We start from the raw sequence: 21,445 nt of genomic DNA on the forward strand, positions 1-21,445 counted from the left end.
GTGTCTAGTGCTGTCTGGGTAGACATGAAACATTATGTAATCATTCTGCTTTTCACTTTCAACAGACATAAACAAAATCCAGAAGTGAAAAAGGCAAGTCCCTCTGCCACAATGAGCTCTGGTAAGTCTGTGTTGTTTTCTACTTGCACTCACTGGCCTTCCTTGTTATTACTAGTAATATTCCTGTCTGTTTCTGATGCAATTATTCACATTTGTTGCTGGAATTTGGCCCATAATGGTCAAAAAATAGCTAGAAACATCTTGAACTGGAGTAGGTCACTTTAGCTTATTTCAGTTTGGAATATAAGAATTCAAAATTACTGATAACCTGAAGAAATTATCTGAATTTGATATATTTTAGTAGACATGAATACATAGTTTGACATCTGGATCAGAAAAATCACCTGTTCAAAGAAAACCAAGGGATCAGGAAATGGGAGCTGGTTGGGAAGAGGAAAACTTCTGGGCTTGTCTGGGTTACAGGCTAAATCTGAGTGAAAAATAAAGCAGATGCTAAGCTCGAAGTGCCATATATAAGATCTGTAGAATAATATTCCCACTTAATTTTAGCATCTTAGCAAGTCTCAACTGGAGTATCATGTCCTGGTTGGGGCACCACATTTTGAGAAAAATGTGAACTATTTGAAGAGAGTCCAGAGAAACATGACCTGGGAATTCAGTGTAATCGCTGATAAGCTTCCAAGCTGGGAAGCACTAGAACAGGTTGCATTAGGGTGATGCTGGAAGTTTGGAAAAACTCATTAGGCAAACATTTCTTGGCAGTGACAGAGGTAGATTTGTTTCTTTCATGGTTCAGAAATAGGGCTTTAGATGACCTTTGGAGCTCCTTTCTAGCACTGTCTCCTGTGTTTCTCTGAGTTCACAAGAGCCAGTTTTATTCATGTCAGCTGAAGACATGACAGATTTGAAAAAATCTTTCTTGAAAACCACTTCTTCATTTGTCTTTCAGAACATGAACAAATCGATGTTACAAAAACTGTTGTCAATGGGCTGAGCAGCAATGGACAAGAAAAAGGTGGGTTAAGAGCTCCAGAGACACCTCCACAGCTCCCCCCGCATGTCAGCCGGTGATGTGCTTGATTTTCCCGGAAATTCACTACAGCGGGGGCTTCCAAATTTAGTTCACTTGGCGACTGACACAAGAAAAGCCTTGTACTGCACCATGCTAGTAGAAGCAGCATTTCTTAGCTCAACAAGTGTTCTTTGTCTCTTTAAAGTGGCAGGCTGGACTTGCCTCTTTGTATATTTTTAGTGCTGTTTTGAGGAAAGCTGTACACTGCTTGTGGTACTTGTGAGCACCTGCGAATCGGTATCTTAGTGAGTTGAAACAGCATGGGTTTGTGGGTGCCTGTGTGTGAACTGTGTTAATGTCAGGGAGAGGTGAAGGTTTGAGTCTGGGATTAAAGGGCAGGAACTAACCATTTAGGCGATGAAAAGAAATCTAAACAAACCAGTCTTCATGTTAACATCAGCAGGTTTGCAGTGTGCTTTATAGCTTTCAGTTTAGTATAGTGACTGTGTCTGTTTTGGCAGGGTAATAGTATGTGGGTATGGGTTGCTTTTCTGTTGGTTTAATTTCCTTTCTTTTCCTTTGATGCCTTTTTATAGTGGTTAGTATTTTGACTGCATTGTGGATGGATGAATTCAGTCAGTTTCAAAGCAGAACAGAATCAGGATTGTTTCCTAAACCACAGGATGTTTGATTTGGGATCTGTTGTATTCGTAGGGTCTCTGCTCAGGAAGAAGTATAGAAAGCAGGGTTTGATTTGGGTTCCTCTTTTATAAAAAAAAAAAAATTCAACAATCCTATCAAATTAAAAACTAATGATTTTATGAGGCTTGAAAAAATTCTGTCAAGCTTTTTGCCCATTTTTTTGCTTGAGACTCCTTTTCTAGGTTGTGAAGTCTGTGCTTTCCAGTTTTGCCGGGTATCAGAAAGATCTGCCACAAGAGGGGGTGTACACACCACCCTGATGTCAGTGCCTCCCTCAAGCTGGCCCAGTGCTCAGTGTTAGTCTGTAAAGCATTAGAAATGTGGTTCCTCTTACTCCTGATTTTACAGGCATGAAAGAGATGGCATGGAATATGAGGAGACATCTGTCATTTTCCAGCTAGTAATACATAGAGGAAGCAGGTTTTAAAGAAGAAAATCCTGGCTCTGCAGAAATCAAGAACACTGGTAGAAATTATTCTGGTAGAGTCATGATATACAAGATGTTTATCTTGGCAGCTCCTGTTGAGCTTCCCCTCTGAATAGTATTGCCGTTTTCACAACGACCCCTCTTTGTACCCTGTTTGATTTGAACAGTTTTGTAACAATTGCTAGAATTTTGCATAGTGCTATATATGGTTTTCTCCAATGTTACCACATTTAGTATAATTAGTGTGCTAGCTGATGAAGTCAGGTAGAAATCTCTTCAATTTACTGTTTATATGGATGGATTTTTTTTTCTGAAGTAGCTATATGGATGCTACCCTTTGGCATGGGACCTTTTTCAAGATTATTTCACTTCCTTCTGTTGTTGCACTTGTAAAAAATGAGTGATAAAATTCAGAATTCATGTAATGTAGCTAGTTTAGTGTTCTTCTCTCAACCTTTCAGTATTTGGGTTTTTTTGCTTTATTTTGTTTTACTGAACCATATTAATGTCTTACTTAACAGTTTTATTTTTGCATGTAGTGTACCTGAGTTTAAACTATTACAGTAAAATTTTTTGGTGGCTTCTAAAAGCTAATGCTTCCAGATTCTTTTTCCTGCACCATAGTGGCAATCAGCAGTTAGTCCATTCAATAAGCAGTTCTGTATGCTGCATAAAACAGACACATCCTGAATTAGGGCAAACGAATGGATATTTTTAACGGTTGCATCATTGCTCTCTAGACTGCTTTTGTATTTGAAATTTCCTGCTATTGTGTCTCCAAGTACGTTAGAGAATTTTGTGGCATGCTTCCCAAATTCTGTTCTTTCCTTTTTGGATGTGCCATTTACACTTTTGTGTTTGCAGCTGTTGATGTCCCTTTATGTACACGTTCTATTTCTGCCGTTAAAATAATCCCTGTGAAGAAAGTGAAAAGTTCTCCTCACCTAGTGCTGCCTACAGGTATCTTCTTCCTTCCTCCCCTGCCATGCATTAGTTAGTGATCATTTTCTCTCTGCTTCACCCATATGCTGTGGCTAATTCTCAGCTTCATGTTCCTCTCACTCCTCCCAGAGCTGCAGATTTCATCAGTAGGTAATGCAGTTAACTCTTGATGGCACCATACACTGTTCTCAATTATGCTGCTCTTCTGCAGACATGACTGTGTCTACTTGAATCTGGGATCATTGTAAGCTCTTTTACTAATGCTTGATTGTGAAAAATATTATTATTATAGACTCATTTTGAACCAAACTCCTGAAGAACCAAAGAATGTTTCCTGCGTATCATTGGTCTTTATGAAAACAAATGGTTCAAGCATAGTTCAACATTGGTGGCATGGTTTTGTTTTTCTGTACAGGCACTGAATTTAATCCACATATGAAGAAGTAAGGATGTTAGGCTGTCATGCCCTCCCCAAGCACATGCTTCCCCACTAGAAGTACAAGATTATTCTTGTACTTTGCTGGATTTGGACAGTCAGACTAGTGTAGCTGATACCTCTTGTCTCTCCTAATCTGTCACACATGTACTTTGTTGGACTAGTACAGTGCTAATGTCCTGTTTATTACTATCCGCTGGATTTCTGTACTGAGAGATTCAGATTCTTGTTTTCTGTCATTTCACCTAAATTGTGAGGGAATTCATCACTCTAGGCATTTTTTTTTCAGCTCCCAAGGTGAGATTGTCTGGCAAGATTTTATTTTCAAATATTTTCAAAGCATTTTAATTTTTTTGAGTTCAGAGCATTTTTTTTCTGGCTCTTATTCTTTTGGTTCAGTATGCAGGTTTAACCTCTTGTATGGAAAATAAAAAGAATGCATTGATTCCCAAATTTGATTCTCCTCCCATATAATGAAGATTGTTTTTACATGTCACACATGTTGAGCTCTGTTTCCATTTCTCTCCAGTGCCTGTGAAGCAAATGTAGGCATGGGGTTGTAGGAGGGCAGCTACCCTGCACTCTTTGTGGATGTTTATATCAGGCCCAGTAACTCCCAACATCGTGTCCATGCTTTACAGTTACAGCACTCTTAGAACTGGAGTCTCGGAGCTTAAATCTTTGTCCTGTGGTTTGAAAGTGAGTCCATAGAGTCCTTGGGCTGTATGTTGTGCCATGTGGATGGGAATGATAGCCAGAACTGCACTCTTGGGCAAAAGGAATCCTGACCCTACATGAATCATGCAAAAATCAGTCAGAGAAGTCGACTTCTGTTTCACCAGGAATGTGGGTGACCTTAAGTTGTGATCAGTTGTGGTATATTTAAGGATCAAACAGCTTTTGATACATCTGGGTGGAAAGTCTTTCCCCTCACAGAGGCTGCCTCAATTAGCTAAAGGCTAAACTATAGGAAAGTATCCTCTGACTTCTTACTTACTCCATCTTTTTTGTAGTCCTAAGTACGGGTCTGAAACTGTACTTTTTGTGAAATCCCTGAAGCATTGGAAGCCCATGTAAAGGCTTGAACAGTGGAGATGCTAGCACAGAGGGCTTTCGGTGAGAGCCAGGAGTTTGGCATTCATTGAATTTTTCCTCTTACTGCTGTTGTCCATCTGGCATATTGATTTTTCTCCATATTGTGGCCACACTGGCCATGGTTTGCAACCTTAGCCAAGGTGTTACCATGGTCTGTAAGCACTGTACTGGTATGGATTTGATGGGGCATTACCTTGCTGAAATCAGCCAGGGAATACTGATCTGCACAGATGTGGGCTGTTGCCTGGACAATAAACAACAGCCTTTGCCCCCTCCGTCCAGTCTGAAAGCATAATTTTTGTTACAATAGCAGTTCCTAGAGAGGAGCTGCATCCTTCCCCATGCAGAGATAGCATGATCCTCAACCCATAAAAATAAAAATTATTGTGTTGTCCCTTGTGTAATGCATGCACTCAGTACCTCTTCACGCTCCCTGTGCAGTCATGGTAGGGCTGGTATTTCTACGTAGGTAAGTGAAGTCTGATGGCAGCTGCAGGGCCACTAATGGTGCATGAGGAGAGGAGGTGATGTGTCCTTCTATGGAAGTAGCCTGGAGAAACAAGACACTTTTTAGGCTTATTATTTCCAGAGCTATCTTAAAGGAAACAACTCTCCAGAAGCATTTTAAGTAGGGGGAGAAAGATAGATAGCTTTGAAGTACTGGCTTGTTACTACTTAATAGGATGACAGGAGGAGAAAACCCAAATCATGGACTGAAATACACAAAGGTAAGCCTGCACAGAAGTTGTGCTGAACTGTGCCTCAGCAAGGATGCTGGCACGATCTGGTATCTGGCTCACAGGTTGATCTGAATAGGCATATGTTAAATCTCCTTCTGATTTTCAGGATTTGGCTTCCTGTGTCAGAAGGTGCAACACTGCCATGCAATGAGGAGATGGCAGGGCGGTGGCTTGCAGTGCCTTGCTTTTAAATGGTATTCAGCATCATTACAAGATTTTACCTTCCAGTGGTCATAAGTATTTCTTTTTCCCCCCCCTCTTTCAGTGCTCCACAAAAGGCATTTTTAAGCTTTGGCACACAAAGCGTGTGCATTATGCCACTGGGACATCCCTATAGAAGAGCCACAGATGTAATGGTAGATTGTCCTTGCTAGCACAATGTCTCTGTACAAAGTAGAACAAAAAAAGCAAATGGACCTGTGATATTTGGTTCAAACACTCATTTTTTCCCCCTACTTTCTTCGCTCTGTTGCACCAACTCAGAACTTAACTGCTGCATTCATTGATTACATGAATAAAAAACTGCTTTTATTTCTCAATGCTTTAAATACAGAGCTATTCTTCATCTGCACAAACATTACTAGATTGATTCACCTGGAGGCAGCCATGCTAAAATTACTCTAGAGCTCTGATGGCTCCTGATAGCTTTGCATCATCCCTTTCTATGTGTTTCTTCTGTGCATGTGCATTTCCTGTAGAAATGGATCCCACGAAAGTCTGCAGTGGAAAAGGAGCTGTAACCCTCCGGGCAACTCCATCCTATGAAGGGAATCGGAATATCACTTCACCATGTCCTCAGGATGTTGAGCAACCTGAAAGTAAGTGGTAGAAGGTTAACTGGAATCTTTTACTCATAGTAATCTCAAGACAGGTCAGTCCAGGGTCTTGAGCTTACTTTATAACTATGGTTTAAAGCCCAGAATTCCAGAGCATAGTTGGAAACCTCTTGCAAGGACCAGACCAGTAGAGAGACTGACTCCTAGTGCAGGTTTCATGACCACTCAGTTATTGACTTAAGTTTGTCAGGAGCACCAAAACTCTCAGTTCTTTTCTTTCTTCCCCTCCCCCCACCGGTGCCCCCGGCTTGCCTATGTCACCTCCTTTTATCCCAGGCATGAGGTGGAGCAGAAAGAAGCTGAGGGTGCTACTGGCACTGCAGCATTCAGCTGGGTTGTCAAGGAAGCGAGGATAGCGTCCCCCAGACAGCGCCGCCAGAGAGCTCTGCCGTCTTTCAATAGCAGATGTGTAATTACTTAATTGTAGGAGACAGGCAAAGCATAACAAACCTGGCCAGTGTCGTGGGTCTGGCAAAGAGAATGAAATCCCAAAGGCAAGATGCCGTTAAGGGGGAGGGGGTAAAACTTGCTCTTGAAAGCAAAGCATACATCGTTTCTGACTGTATTGTTCAAGAAAGGGCAATTCCATTAATTCTAGCCCTAATGTGCCACTTTCGGCTCTGTCTTCTCCCGTTCTGCTCCACCCGTGACCTACCCTCTCTTTATGCTTGCCTTTCTCTGTTTCTTCACTCCTACCCCCTACTGTTGCCTCTCTCCTTTCTGTTGATGGCTTCATAAATTTCTAACAGCTTGAATGGCAATAGGCCCATTGCTATGGAAATCAGCTCATTAATACTTCTTTTGCTTACTCTCTCAATCACTTCATGAAATGTACTTTGGAGCTGCAAGTGATTTTGCATATAACTTAAACAGCAAAATAGGTACAGGGTGGGGAGGAGCCCAGTGGGAAGTGGGTAAATATGTGATGAGACGGCTGCACATAGCTGCAGGGACTGTGTTGTAAAGTGGTGTTATATCTTATAGCTCCCTTTATGCACTAAGTCTGCAAAACTTGATCTATTTGTTGGTAATCCTTTAGCTCAGTCACATATAGTGATATTGTTAAGGATAGATATGTCTTTATAATCTGAATACAGGGTCCCTACATTTCCAGTAATTTGTGGTGTCTGGATGTCAAGCTGCAGCTTTAGAAAGTAGCTAGCTGGGCAGCCTTTTTGCCTCTGAAATAAGAATGTCAGTGAACAATTGTTTCTTCATTGCTCTGAATGAATTGCCTTGTGTTTACAAAGGTCAGAAACAAGGAGGACATCATGTTTAGGGTTGGTCTCTATGGTAATTACACAGCCCTGTCAGAAAGCATTTTATGTGTGAAATGAAGTAGCTTGACTCTTAACTTCAATTGATACATGTTTTCTGGAAATGTAATGGTTTATTTTTTCCCCCCTTTCTTTTCCTCTATGCCTATCCTCCACCCCTATCTTCTCTGTCCCTCCTTTCTGTGAAACACTTAGGTCTGGAGCCAGAAAACTCAGAAACAGGTATAAACATTGGCTGCTTCTGTTGTTACTTCTGTTGCTTTATTGGAATTATTTCTTGTTGCCTGGGGGAAAAAAAGAGAAAGAAAGGAAAAAAGGAAGAAAAGAGTCCCCTCCTTTCACTTATCCTGCAGCTGGAGGGAATCCTTTGTGATGTGAGTTTTCTTTCCCCTCGCAGATGATTGGAGGTCATCGTCTAACACTGATGCCAATGGGGATGCCCAACCATCATCTTTGGCTGCCAAGGGTTACAGGAGTGTGCGTCCAAACCTTTCTTCAGACAGCAAGCCACAGGTAAGTCTTTCTTCTGTGACCCTGAGGGTGATCATCTGGGTTCAAGCACTGGATTCATGATCAGGAGTCTTGGGTTGAACTCCAAACTTGGCTGCAGATGGGTAAGTTGCTGTGCCTCAGCTTTTTCTGCGTTTAAAATGGGGGTGACACTGATGTCAGCAAAGTGTTGTGGAGCTCGTGTATTCAGGCACACCACAGCATTTCCTGGGTGAACAAAGGAGGAGGACAATGCAAGAAGAAAGGTGAAGTAATCATCTATAATTATTTTGTATTTTATGTTGGTTTATTTCCTAGAAATTGCTGCAGGCTGAAATCAGAGTTGCACCCGACATTAAAAATAAAATATTGGGAAATGCCTTTCAGTTTTAACACTGTAACTGATAGACTGCAACCAGGGAAAGGTTATTTGTACCTGAAGCTAAATTGTTGAAGTCAATCTGCTAAGAGAAGTGCAATGTCATCCTTTTTTTTTTTTTTTTTTGGGTACTCAGTCTGCACAGAAGCAGTCTGAAAGCTGGTAAGGAAACCCTTCATTGGAAACTGAATTATTGTGAGGAACAGAGTCCCTTTAAAGCCCAATCCCCTATCAGTGTGACTGCTCCCATCATCAGGATCCCTTTAGCAATGACACAGACCAGGCACCTTAGGTGAAAGTGGAAGACGGAACAGCTCCAATGAAGGTGTGGGAAGGAGCAGCACCCTAAAGAGAGACCCATTTCTGCTCAATACTTACAGCTGTCCTGTAGTCCTTTCCTGATCTTGTTGATGAACAGAGAGAGCACTGGTGCACATAATACTTGTTACAGAAATCCCCAGAACTACTGTTCACGCTGCGCTGAAATGGAAGAAACTCCAAAAGGAGTTCGGAGGCAGAAGCCCTTCAGAACAGCACTTACCAACCCACTTATCTACTCCCTTGTGCTTCAGGGAAGGGAGGGAAGGGCAGAGGGGCGGCATGAGGGCAGCAGATTTAGGAACAGCAGCTGTAATTTTATGAAACTTTTCTACATCTATATCCATGTAACAAGAGTAAGTGCTTGCCACAGCTTGTCATATGTGGATGACTTTTAAAGGACATCTCTTTCCAGATTTGAATGTTGCAAGCATCTTCATTCTCTGGTTTCAGCATTTTTAGAAATAATTTAGGCAGCCTTTGCCCATAAAGATATGAAAACAGGGTGTGGTAAAACCTACTTTCACAGTCTCCAAAGGGTTAATTTGCAAAAATGCAGGGAGCTGCTGTTTGCCAGGTAGGTATTCTCTTCTTTCCAGTAGATCATAGTTTTCAGCTACTGGCAACAAAGCAATAAATAAAATGAAACCTCTGTATTGTTATTTTATCTCAAAACAGTTTGGCTCTCAGAAAAAATTCACTGTAATTGGAGTTGCAGTACGCAGGCAATTTAGAATTAGCAAGCTATATGTTGCCAAGTACCAAAACCAGTAAAGCTTTTCTTATTATTTACTAAAAGCAGGATTTCTCTGTTGGTGATCTTGATTCTGGAGGCAAATTCTGATGATCTCAGTTCCTCAAGAAACATGAATTATTCTGCTCTTCCTGAAAGCATTTTCAGGATAGAAAAATCCTAAAGAGAATTGAAGAGCTGGCCTTTAGAATGAAGAAATGTTGACTTTTTACTTAGCCAGCTGTGGTAGGCTACAGCACTCGCATGATGTCTGCTTTTGTTAGCACTGGTGAAACTTGGCAATGTTCACTTTTCAGCAGTGCACTCAACATGCAGAGATGGCCTAGAGCTCTGAATTTGGCTTTGCAGTTCAAATGTCCCCAGTGCTGGGAAGTGTTTAGTTACGCAAGCATGAGCCTGAATTTAGTTTGCTATGATGTTAAATCTTGACTGAGGCTTTCCCAGGGGCATGATGGGTGTTGCTGTGCAAGCCTCTTAAAACAATACAGTAGTAAGAATTATTGAGTGCAGAGAGAGAAACATGTAGGCAGGGACTTGAGGGCTGGGTTAAGTTTGTGTGCTGCAGTGAGCTGTGCTAAGAAAGAACGTGTGAGACAGTGTATGTGAGTGAGTTCTGCACTGGCCTTCCAGATACTGTATTTGCTTTTTATTCTTGCTGTATTAAAACCTGCTTAACCCAAGTCTAATGATCAAATTCATTCTCAGAATTTAATTTTTTTTCCTTCCTTTTTCCTTTCATTTGATGCTGCTTCCTTTCTCCTTCCTACCTTCTTGACTCTGCCTGATCAGGCCCTTGCTCCTCCCCGTCCTCCTCTTCCCAAAGAGGAAAGCTTTGCATGGCGTCCTCGCACTGACACTAAAGCGACCAACCTGTTGCCAGTGCCCATCATGGACTGTGTGTACCTGAATACACCGAAGCCTTATACGCAGCGTGCATCACCAAACACCAGTGCACGCTGTTATTTGTCATCACCTACCCCCTATGGCACCAGTGGGAAGCAAGGCTTGCCGGCAGGGCATTCTCCCTCTTCAGACCCCAAAGATGAGGTGCATGCTGGGCAGCCACTCTTGGAAAGTCACTCCTCATCGGGTGCATCATCCATGCAACGCAGCCCTGACAGGGCAGATCCCAGTAGTAAGTCTGGAATGAATTCCAGTCATGAGACGAAGGCGGATAAAAAGGTCACCAAACTATATGTAGCTTGTTTATCTAACAGCACTTGCTCGGGCGCATCTCAAAATTCCACTGGCACCACACATGACCCAGCAGCCAGCACCAGTTTGGGCGCTGAGCTCATTCAGGCACCAGCCACCAACATTGTTTCCTCTGTAACAGACACTGAAAAGTCTCTTCCTGCTGCTCCTCCTCCTCCTATTCCTCCCAGGCCGTACTTTTACATTGTCCTCAGCAAAGATGCAGTTAGTTGTGGTGCGGGCCAGCCCTCCCGGACTCAGTCATCACCTCCGCAAGCTGTGAGGGACAGAGTGCTCGAGCCCCAGAGCACAACTGCCACAGAGGACAGGATGAGAAAAGAGCCTTACCTTACTCAGCAGCGACAGCCACCATACAAGGCAATGGGACGCAGCATGGTACATGTTTTCTCCATAACCTTGTTTTCTTCCAGCCGAGCAAACAGTTCTTTAATTCATTACAATGTTCCCTTAATGCTTTATTCTCCTCCAACCTAATTTCTCAGCACTTGTTGTGCTACCCTGAGTCTTGTGGTCTTCTACTTGATAATATTTAACACCCCATGTGTGTCCCCTCAACGTTGATCTGTGTGTTTGTGTGTGTGTGTGGTGTTTGTAGGGAGTTGGGTTGGGCTGTTGAGGGTCTGTTTTAGTGAGATGTGAAGGAAACAAACTCTGTAATATGTAATGGTTAGAGCTTCTCAAGTGATGGTAAATGCTGAGCTGTTCTTTGGTTTGATTTAGCCTCACTACACAGGACTGGAGAAGAGGGGTGGTGAGGGGGAATGAAGATTTTTGTGAAAACATGTTGTGTTCACAGAGGACAGGGCTGCAAGCAGAAGTAGTATGTCTCTTTAAGGAAAGATGATCTGCTGGGGCTTTGTATCATTTTGGGTACATTCCTTGCATGACACAATATGGCTGCATTAGACTAAAGTACGGATCTCCCCCAATACATAACAACACCTTGTTTCCTACAGGATGCCACTGCCACCACCTCAGCTCAGCCTGGAGTTATAGTAGTCCCCCTCCTCCAGGTTAATCCAGACAGACAACAAGAAGGCAGCTCCAGCACTCCACCACCGCCTCTGGTTCCTTTTGGGCAAGGCTCCGTATTCCCTGAGATTGTTTCTCCTGGCTCACCCTTGACTTTTCCAACTCTAGACGATTTCATTCCCCCACATCTCCAGAAGGGCTCCCACCATAACCAAGCACCCTCCACATCTGGCACATTACCCTCTGTTTACCCGAAACTGCCATTCTTCTCATCACCACCTTCACTTGTCCCTCCAGTCACAGGGGCTTTGCACAGGGGCTTGAAGCCTGAAATCACTGGAGTCGTCTCACATACAGTAAGCTTGCCAAGTACCCTCCTCGCCCTTTTCCTAAATTTGTATTCCTGGATTAAAATTACTTTCTCCTTGCAATACTAAACTTGAGGGAGGAGTGATGACTCACTCCCTGCCAGCAGCATGACAACTGAAACCCTGTTTGCATCCTGTGCTAGTGCATGCAGTTTGCCTGCCTTGTGCAGCTTTGAACTTTCTTTTGACTTCTCACAACATTTGACTGTCTCCCTTTGTGCCTGTTCTGCTGGGTGATGTACACCTTAAGGGTCTTCACGGAATAGCTGCAACTAACTGATCTCTTCAGGCTCTTTTTATAGCATCCTTAATTGTGTTTGAATAACATTTAAAGCAGAAAACAGCAGACCAGTTAAAGGTTAGGGCTGGCTTTCTGTTCCATTTGGAGCCACATGACCATATGGTCTCCACACAAATCCCTGATAAAATCAGTGTAAGATTGCTGCCAGTGTCCAATGACCTACAAGTTATAAGATCAGTTACTGTACTAAGAGTCTTCCAAGCATGGAGTTGCTATGTGGTAGATTAGGCAGAGAGTGTCTCTTCATTTTGGAATTGCTCATCTTTTAAAATTTTGAATAATTCAGTCCGCAGGAGTTTGAACTTGGAATTTACGGTGTTCTTCTTGGGTTAGGTTTTGTTTCTCTTTAAGCTCATCACTTATTTTAAAAAGTCCTTAGGGACAAGGAGGAAAAGTATCTCTCAGTTAAAACTGCAGAGCAGGCAAAAACTACCCTACCCTCCTCATACTGAAAGTCTTACAGCCACTTTTTTTTATGCTTGCTTGTCAGGACAAGGAAGAAGTTCACCAGAAACTGGATTCTCTTGTGATGATGCTTGCTCTGCCCTTTGACTCTATAGGGATCTAGCAAACAGGCACGTGGGCTGGGGGAAAGAAAAATAACAACCAAGGATGACATTTTCAAAAGTTCTCAGCATTGGCCTTTCAACTTTTATTAAAATTGGTAGGGTTTTTATTGCAGAGAGCAGTGAATGAAAGTTTGGATTTGTTGTTTTGGTTTTACTTTGTTTTTTTGTTTGTTTGGTGTTCTTTGTTTGTGTTTTGGATGGTTTTTTGGGTTGTTTTGTGGTTTGGTTTTTTTTTAATGGAGCCTATGTGCAGACTCTAGAAAAAAAATCAGGAGGTATCCAAGTCATAGAGGAGCAGTGGAAATTTTGTTGTACCTGACTTTCTTAAGATGAGAGTTTTGAAACATTTTTGGACATGCTCACTTCAGGCATATGGTCACAGAGCTGTTTTCCACAATGGTTTACATGGTCTTTGTTCACCCTCTTTGGTGACTTCTCTGGGGCTGCTGAGCCTATCCTGATCCAGCATTCCTTTTCTTTGAGGGATTCTTATTTGTGTTTTAGTTATCAAAGTGAAGCTCACAGCATTTTCTCACACTTTTCCCTGACTCTTCCTCCTTTTCTCTAATTGTATTGTTATTGTTGTTACCGCAGTCAGAAAGATGGGGCTGGGTCTCTCTCTTGGGTCTGTTTCTGAAGACCATTGGTTCTTTTCTGTCCCCATGAAATATCTATGGCCTGACCAGCTGCTGCTTGAAGCAAGATCACCTTTATCCAACAGAACAAAATTGTTCTTCCCCATTTCCCCTCAAGGTTGGAGAGGCTGTAGGTGCTTGTTCTGGTTATGGCCAATTGTCACTATGATTTGTCTGTGAGCTCTGGTGCCAGGCCTCACTTTGGCCCCTGTTCAGTCCCCTGCCTGATGCTCTAAGTTCTTTCATCTGATTCTGGTGTGCATGAAGGGCACTGAGTTGCAGTTGCAGTTATGCAGAAAATCTGGAAGCAGGGATTTTTCTGGAGCAATATTCTGTGCATATTTGGGGTTTTTTTAATAGTGATGAAAATTCCCTTGACTAGTCAGCTGATTTTACAGATCCCTGGCTTGCAGCGTTTGAGTCTGACAGTGGAGCAGCAGGAATGCAGGAATTTAGTTTGCTGTCCCATATTCTCTTTGTTTGGATGCTCAGTCCCCATTAAAGATAATTGTGTGTCCAAATTCCTTAAGATGCTTTGAAAAATCTCAGTCTAAACTGATGCACACACAGTCTTAAGTTGTCATCCCTTCTTTATCTTAGCCACCTTACCACCACCAAAAGTCCAGTTTCCATGGACTGAGGTTTTTCAAAGGTGAGCTAGTTTTCAAAGTCTCTCTGCTGACACAGCCTGTATTTCTACAGAGCAGCCAGAGCTGTGGTGGTATCAGAGGTGGCTTTGAAATAAGCAAATACTGCACCTGGATGCTTTAGGAGGGCAAGAGCAGCTTGCTATCTGTGCTCCAGTGGCAAAGCCGTCTTCCTTACTAGAGTCCTACTTTTTACCCTCTGTCAGTTTTGGGGCTTTTTTATGTCATTACTTTAATCAGGTAGGTATCACACTGTCTCCTGAGTGGTGGTGCTAACTTAATTCCTTAGGACTTTTCTTACCAAACCAGCTGCAGTAATACTGTTTCACTCCAGAACTGCATGAGTTTTGCATGTCTGACTTGCTGTGAAAGGAATACTCTTGGATCAAATGTTTGTGTGTGGATGTATCAGGGGAAAGATGTCTGCATCTTCCCCCCAAACAGATTTGCTCATTTCTGACACCTTGTGTTTGCTCCAAAGAGTCTGCTAGATGAACTTAGTGCCCTATTTTGGGGTTGGAGCTGTGAAACCCAACACCAAGTAACTATAGTACTGCCTTAGCAAACTAATTTCATTAACAATGGGCAGGGTATGTACAAGGAGCCAGGTAATACTTGTGCTTATGCCTTTTTTACTAAAATTTGCTATGATTATGCTTCTCATTCAGCCTAAAATGTTAGGGGTTTTTTTCCAGATTTTCCCAGTGTAGCAGCCTTCTGCACGCTGCTAATGATGTGTTGCTCTTCTTTTCAGGACCCAGGTCCTGTGCTAAATGAAGTGCCCCAGCCCGGCACTGACTATCCAACCTCCATCACTTCCATCAGCAAGTCTGCCTCTGCCTATCCTTCTACCACAATCGTCAATCCCACTATTGTCCTCTTGCAGCACAATCGAGGTAAGGAGACTTGCATATAGATAATTGTGGCTCAAAATGGGCAAACGACATGTTAGGCTACAAGGAACTGGAGAATGTGTGTGCTGTGGATAATTAGGTCCAGACTACTAAGAGCTAACAAAATTGTCTCAAAAAAGTCTTAGTGACTGGAACATACAACAGGCAAGTGAAAGTGGTATGTTTTTTCTAATTAAAACCTGTGGATCAGAAGCTCTTTGAGGCTGGGGAGAGGTTTTTAACTGGGCTGTGGACATATGAATAAGCTGGGTATTGCAAGGTAACAGCTGTCAGGTGTCTTGCTGTGGTGAAAAGGGTGTATGCTCCCACATATCTGTAGACACAAAGAAACTTGAGGTAGCTTGAAAAGGTAATATGCTACTTCTCAGCTACTGCAGTGTGAAAGCAGCTGTATTTTCTGTTACAGATCTCTGTGGGAGAGATTTGACCTTGAATTCGTAGCATGATTTGCCCAATAGTAAATAATCTGCTTGCCCACAAGTTTGATCTTGCCAATTTGTTCCACTATGAGTAACTGGATCAACTCAAACACATACTGCAGTAATCCTTGAGCTCTGGATTTGCATATGAGCAAAACAGCCTTGTTTGAGAACTCCCAGTAATCAAAGCCTTTCTCACAGAGCCTGAATGGATAGTTCCATCTCTTTACCTCTGGGTTTGGAGGGAATCTTCGCTTGTCCTTTTTAGTTCTCCTGATGGCTGGCATTACCACAGCTTCCCAGTTCCTTGTGCATCACCAAAGACTGTAGCTTGTAACAGGCCACAGAGATGCAGTCCAGTTTGCTTTGATTTCTAGTGGGCTTGGGAAACTCCAGGAATCTAGCCACTAGTGCTGTGGCTTACCTTTTGCAAAGAAAAAAAATAAAATCAGATAATAGGGTCAAGGCCTGAACTCTCATTCTGTAGCCATTTTAATTACAGCATTGATGTGCTCCTTTGCAGTCCTTCATGAGATTCTTGTCAGTGCCTTTTAAAAATAGGCTTCAGTCTTTGATCCTGAAGATAGTGTTCTCACTGTAGCCCACCAGATTAAAAGGGTAATGAGTGGATTATCTCCTCCTTTTTGCTAGCATCTGAAGCAGCTTTGCTTATGTGCTCCTGAATGCTCACTCCATGTCTGGATTCCTCAGCTGCATCAAGAGGAGAAAATATGATTTGAGGCAGCCTTTTTAAATCTCAAAGCTTTTTGTTGACTTTCTCGAGATGGTATATGCTTCTGGTCATTTTTTTTCATCAAATTTGGAGTATTTCAGTGTATACAACACAAGGATATTTTCTCTCTGTAGACTTTAAGAGCACGAGAGACCAAGTTGTATAATGTGATGATAACATTCACACTGGCTCTGGGAGAACTGATGTGAAATTATTCTATTTACTAATTACCTTCATGGTTTTGTCCTGTCTGAATATTGCTTTTGGCTATTAGCACTCATGATACTTTACCCTGATAGACTGAAGAGCCTTCTCTCATCATGTTTTTTTGTGATACAGATCATGGCTGGATATGCAATTTGATCATGTCTGTGAAGTATATCATTCTAATCCCTGTTTTTCAGTCTGTATTAGTCAAACTTGTAATTTACATGTATCATGTTGGTTTGACAAGGCATCTTAGTCGCAAATTTGTATTGATTGACACTGTTTGTGTCCGACCATGTATTTATTAGAAGATCCCATGTAAATCATTTTTATGGCATTATTGCTGACTTGACAGACAGATGTCCCAACCATCAGACTAATGTTTTTCAAAGGTTGTCACAACATTTGCTTTCTTCCTTGTCCTGTAGAGTTTCCTATGTGTTCCAAGACATACTGAGGATGAATGGTCCAGTCTCCATAACTCCATAACTGCTCTCTTTAGAGCAGAGAACTATTCTAAAACTCTTAACTGTGGTTTATATGAACATGCTCATTTTTGTCTGACCTTAGTTGTTGTTCTTCAGCATAGTCCTTAGTTACTGTTGTAGTGGAAAATATTTCTCCATCAGGCAAAGTGAGACATCATGCTTCTTTTTTTCCTGCTTTTTTTTTCAAATGCAGAATGGAAATAGTAATCAGATGTGTCATCTTTCCTGCCCTTTTATTAACAGTTCCATCGTGCCTATTTTGTAAAAGAACAAGATGATTGCTAGGTTTCTGTTTATTCTTCTTGTGCCTCAAACCTATTCTTGAGTCTGAGACATTCTGTTAATGCTTTTATTCCACTGTAATTTTCTTTCATTTCCCAGCATATGTTGCCTTCTTGTAGGTGTACATTTCCCATCTTTTTATGTGTTGAGGGTTTCCTGCAGTTCCTTATGCTTCCATTCCTATCTAGGATTTATCCCAGCATAGCATTAAAATTTCGATCTGCTAACTTAGTATTCTTGAATGGTTCTCAGATCTTAATTATCTATTGAATTTCTGTCCTGGCTGACATGATTCATATTTGGTTTCATATTTATGAACCTTATCTGCTCAAAACTAGGTTGCTCTCATGGCAAATAACAAATTGTTACTAGGTTATGGTCCACCTTCCCCTGAATGGTTGATTATGTTTGGTACTGAAATCAATTCCTTCATGTCAACATGATGTTTAGTAAAAATTCCTTTTGTATGCTCTGAAATACCCTGTAAATTAGAAATTTCAAGGTCTTTTTAATGCAGGAAGTCTGAGGTCTCTAGTAGTTTAGTCTTCCAGATGGATAATGTGACTTTCTTTCTCATCAGTGGATTATTGATTGCTTTTTAGGGAGTTAGTTCTCTTATTCTCTGAAGGGACTGTTGTACCAGACATCTCCTGCTTATTACTATTACTTCTTACTATTTTGTGCTTTATTTGCTAGTTCATTGATCTGCATTTAAGACCCTTTGGTTTGGAACTATCAGAGACTTAGAAGCGGATAATGGCATTTGAAACACAGAAAGTACATTATATCCTTTTTTGTCTGCTTGATCTCAGTAAGTTGTGGTGAAAGATCTCAGATGTTCTTCTCCTGGATTTCAGTAATATCAACTGAATAAAACTCATAAGCAAGTCATTTCAGATCCTCTTGTTTATTTCTAGCAAATTTTCTTTTCAATGCCTTTATTTTGCACTAAACGTGTTCTCAAATACTTGGTTCTTCTTCCCTTTTTTTTTTTTTTACTGGTTTCAAATCTTAGTCTCCTCCAGTGCTACCTCTTCTGGGGGACCTCCGAAGGCATCTGTAATCATTCCTTCACTGTTCCCAGCAGTTTTATCCCTCGGCTTGACCCTTTCTCTGAGAAGCCTGCAAGTTTTTGGCCTTTTCTTACAGTCTCAGAACACAAGATATCAAGAGTGAAAGCCTCAGTTAGCTGGTGTGTGTCAGGGGCTACAGTCTGGCTCAGGTCAAGCAGGAGAGTGAAACAGCAGACACCTCCTGCTTCTGCTTCTAACCATCAGCTGCTCCCTTTCCTACACAGAGATACAAGAGAAAAGGAGATCTTCCCTTCATGTAAAAAGTACATTTGGGTTTTTTCATGAAAAGTCTATTAATTCATGGTATTCTCTCCTCTGTGGAAAAGAGGAAAAAACTCTCAGGCATTGACTCCTTAAGCTACATGTTCTTGTCAAAAGAGCTCAGTGATTCAGCACAGTTCTCCTCTGCGAAACGATGGCTGAAGCTGAGACCATTCTCATTTACATTTTTCCTCCCAAGTTTCAGAGATGGCCATTGTTGCATTTCTCACTTGCAGTTTCTCATAGTACAGCAACCTGTTCCAGGAGGCCTGCTTACCCTGCAGCAGGTGGTTCCCATCTATTCTTCTGGCTCAGAGTGCTGACCCTTCCTCTTATCCGGTGCATGGAGGGTTTTTTTCCTGTGTTGGCAGCTATTGTATGAGCATGATGAACAGGAGCAGCCTGCCATCAGTGGTCAGCAGAGCAGAGAGCTGGGGCTAAAGAGCAAAGTTCAGAGGTATTGATCAGGGAGCTACACTGAGGAGAAATACCAGTCTCCCTTGCTGAGAAGATCCACTTAGTACAAATATCTAGAGAAGGTGGGTTCCTCTAGAAAACAGCACATACCTGGAGGTTTGTTACTACTGCAGACTTGCTTGGCGAGTGTTCTGTGCCACCCAAAAGCACACTTATTTCCCGTGCAGGCATTGCATGGCATGGTTTATCATTAATATATAACAGGTGTGTTTAATATATTAAAGTTTTTTAATCTTTGCTCCAACAATATGAGCTTTCAAAAGTGTTTGTACTTTTTATGTAATTAAAGTATTTTATTCTTTTCAAATGGCTTTCATGCTTTAAGGAAAACAGTTAATTGCTAGGGAGTAAAAAAAGCAGAGAACAGAGCTAAGCATTCTTGGTTTATTCCCAGCTGTGATTTGGGTAAGTCATTTGGGTGTCCTTTTAGAAAGCACTAACTTGAGGGTGGTCAAACCTGCTGAGAGATACCACAAATATCCCAGTCTGGGAACTCATTAATGAAAAGCCTCTAACCAAGGGGACCGTTTTGAGAATCAAAGCCTTCAAGCTGTGTCTGTGCACAAATCACTGAATCTGTGGCTCAGTAATATGTGATGAGATTCAGCAAACACCCACAATGACTCGATCATTTCTTATATCCTTTTGAAATGCTACAGCAGTATTATTTCAAAATGTACTTTATGGTAATGATAACAGAGTTAGTTGTCAAGTTGCTTGACTCTGAATTTTTACTGGTTTTCAAATATACTGTCCAATGTATCGTTCTCCGATGTTATGAAAAAAATGAAAATTTAAATAAAAGTGCTCTTTTCAAATGTGTTGGTCACTGCATCATGAGATTTATGTTACTCCATGAGGCTGCTGTGTGGAGAAGGGACTGTGGGCTGTCACTGTGGCAGGGTATTTGAAAACAGATTCTCTCCAGCAGCTGCTATCATTCTACAGCGTATTTCTTGCCTGTCAGAAATGCAGCACCAGAGCACTTGCTGTTTATGTCTCACACATTTGTTCTGTATTTCTTTTTGTTTTGTTTCTTCCTTTACCACAGAACAGCAAAAAAGGCTTAGTAGCCTGGCAGGTATGATGTGAAAGGTCTACTACTCCCCAGCTGCTGCCTCTGCTGGAGCAAAGCTGCTGCTTTGATAGCTTGTGGGGTACCTTTAGCAAACACACTGCCCAGGAACTGCAAAGAAATGTACCAAACAACTAAATTACTCATCTGTTTGTCCTAAGTCATAAAATTTACCAACCTTTTAAACACAAATCCTTCAGTACTGAGTTTTGCAGGGCATAGTTGTGTTTGCTCAAGGTGCCAACAGATCAATGCTATGCACGAGCCTTTCCTCCACTGTCTGCCCCTATCAGATTTCTACACTTTTAATGGCTTTGGGCAGGATGGTAATGTGCATGTGAATAAACATGTCTTTCTCTCTTCAATGCATGCAGTGATGTAAAAATTATCGGATTTGCAAAAGTCTTGATGAGGCAGACTAAAATTGCAGGTGTTTCCTCTCCAGGAAATCCACATAGAAAAAGTCCTTGACTAAGGGTTGCTGTGCTACAGCTCTGCAGAGCAGAGTAGAGCTTCAGAGCAACCTGAAGTCCCTTGGTGATGCCTGCTGCTACCTCTGGGTGTCAGTTGGGCAGTGTCAAGGAATTCCAGTTCGGAAGCAAGGCAATCTGAAGAAATTAGTTACTTCCCTCCATCTTTATGCAGACTGCTGTACAATCATGTCCTATGTGTGCTTAAACAACATTTGTTGTTTACACACTCTGATTAAAGCATGGAAATGAATTGGAAACATCATATACTGTCTGCAACAAATGGAATTGTCAGACAGGTGAATGCAAGCTGTTAAAAAGTAGTGCACCACTACCACATACCATGCACCTTCAGGCTGAAATCAGCAGAAAATGATGTACGGGAGACTGTATCACTGGTGCTTTTTGATGAAGACTGACATTGTAGAGTTACTAATTAGTTAAAAGGAACAATTCTTGATACCAAAATACTCCACTGTCTTATATGACAGCTGAGGCTGTCGTGAGATGTGTGATGGTAACCTGAGAGATGCTTGCCTGCTTTGGCTGGCATCAGGCATTTTCTTGGGAGATTTCCTTCAGACTAGCTGCTAAGCACAGCCAGCAGTGACACAGTCTGTCTCATCAACTACTTGCTAGGATTTTTGCCTTAAAAGAGCGGAATATGGTGATGTTGTGAAATGCTGGGATGAGGTAAAAATCCCCCATTGTCCTTTCCAGATTCAGTGCCAGACAGATTAGTTTCTGATAAAGTTGATTCAGCACTTCTACGGGACAAGCCGGTTCAGGAGACAGTGCCAAGTGAGAAGAGGGCGGTGGAAGAAAAGAGAAGCACTGTCAAGAGCCCTCACCACATGGCTGATACTTCTGTCGATGATACTGGGATTCCACTGAGGGTAAGACAACACTGA

General features: G+C 41.8%; 1 protein-coding gene across 50 annotated transcripts in view; it reads left to right on the top strand.

Annotated features, from left to right (window-relative positions):
• SORBS1 (sorbin and SH3 domain containing 1) overlaps window positions 1-21,445 on the top strand; it is a 164,572-nt gene that overhangs the window by 98,280 nt on the left and 44,847 nt on the right. For 31 of the 50 annotated variants that reach the window (XM_042018691.1, XM_042018692.1, XM_042018693.1 and 28 more), the window contains 11 exons: window positions 66-121; window positions 971-1,036; window positions 3,027-3,122; window positions 6,074-6,193; window positions 7,684-7,710; window positions 7,886-8,001; window positions 10,218-11,018; window positions 11,600-11,971; window positions 14,890-15,031; window positions 20,041-20,070; window positions 21,255-21,430. In XM_042018691.1, the coding sequence (XP_041874625.1) occupies window positions 112-121; window positions 971-1,036; window positions 3,027-3,122; window positions 6,074-6,193; window positions 7,684-7,710; window positions 7,886-8,001; window positions 10,218-11,018; window positions 11,600-11,971; window positions 14,890-15,031; window positions 20,041-20,070; window positions 21,255-21,430 (1,956 nt within the window). In that variant the 5' untranslated portion in view covers window positions 66-111. The remainder of the gene's footprint in view (window positions 1-65; window positions 122-970; window positions 1,037-3,026; window positions 3,123-6,073; window positions 6,194-7,683; window positions 7,711-7,885; window positions 8,002-10,217; window positions 11,019-11,599; window positions 11,972-14,889; window positions 15,032-20,040; window positions 20,071-21,254; window positions 21,431-21,445) is intronic. The other 19 variants (XM_042018729.1, XM_042018730.1, XM_042018732.1 and 16 more) reach the window with 12 other exon arrangements.

Source organism: Corvus kubaryi, unplaced genomic scaffold, assembly GCF_017639235.1.
Source record: "Corvus kubaryi isolate FWS band 111438036 unplaced genomic scaffold, C.kubaryi_AGA036_p1.0 138, whole genome shotgun sequence".
Classification (NCBI taxonomy): domain Eukaryota; kingdom Metazoa; phylum Chordata; class Aves; order Passeriformes; family Corvidae; genus Corvus; species Corvus kubaryi.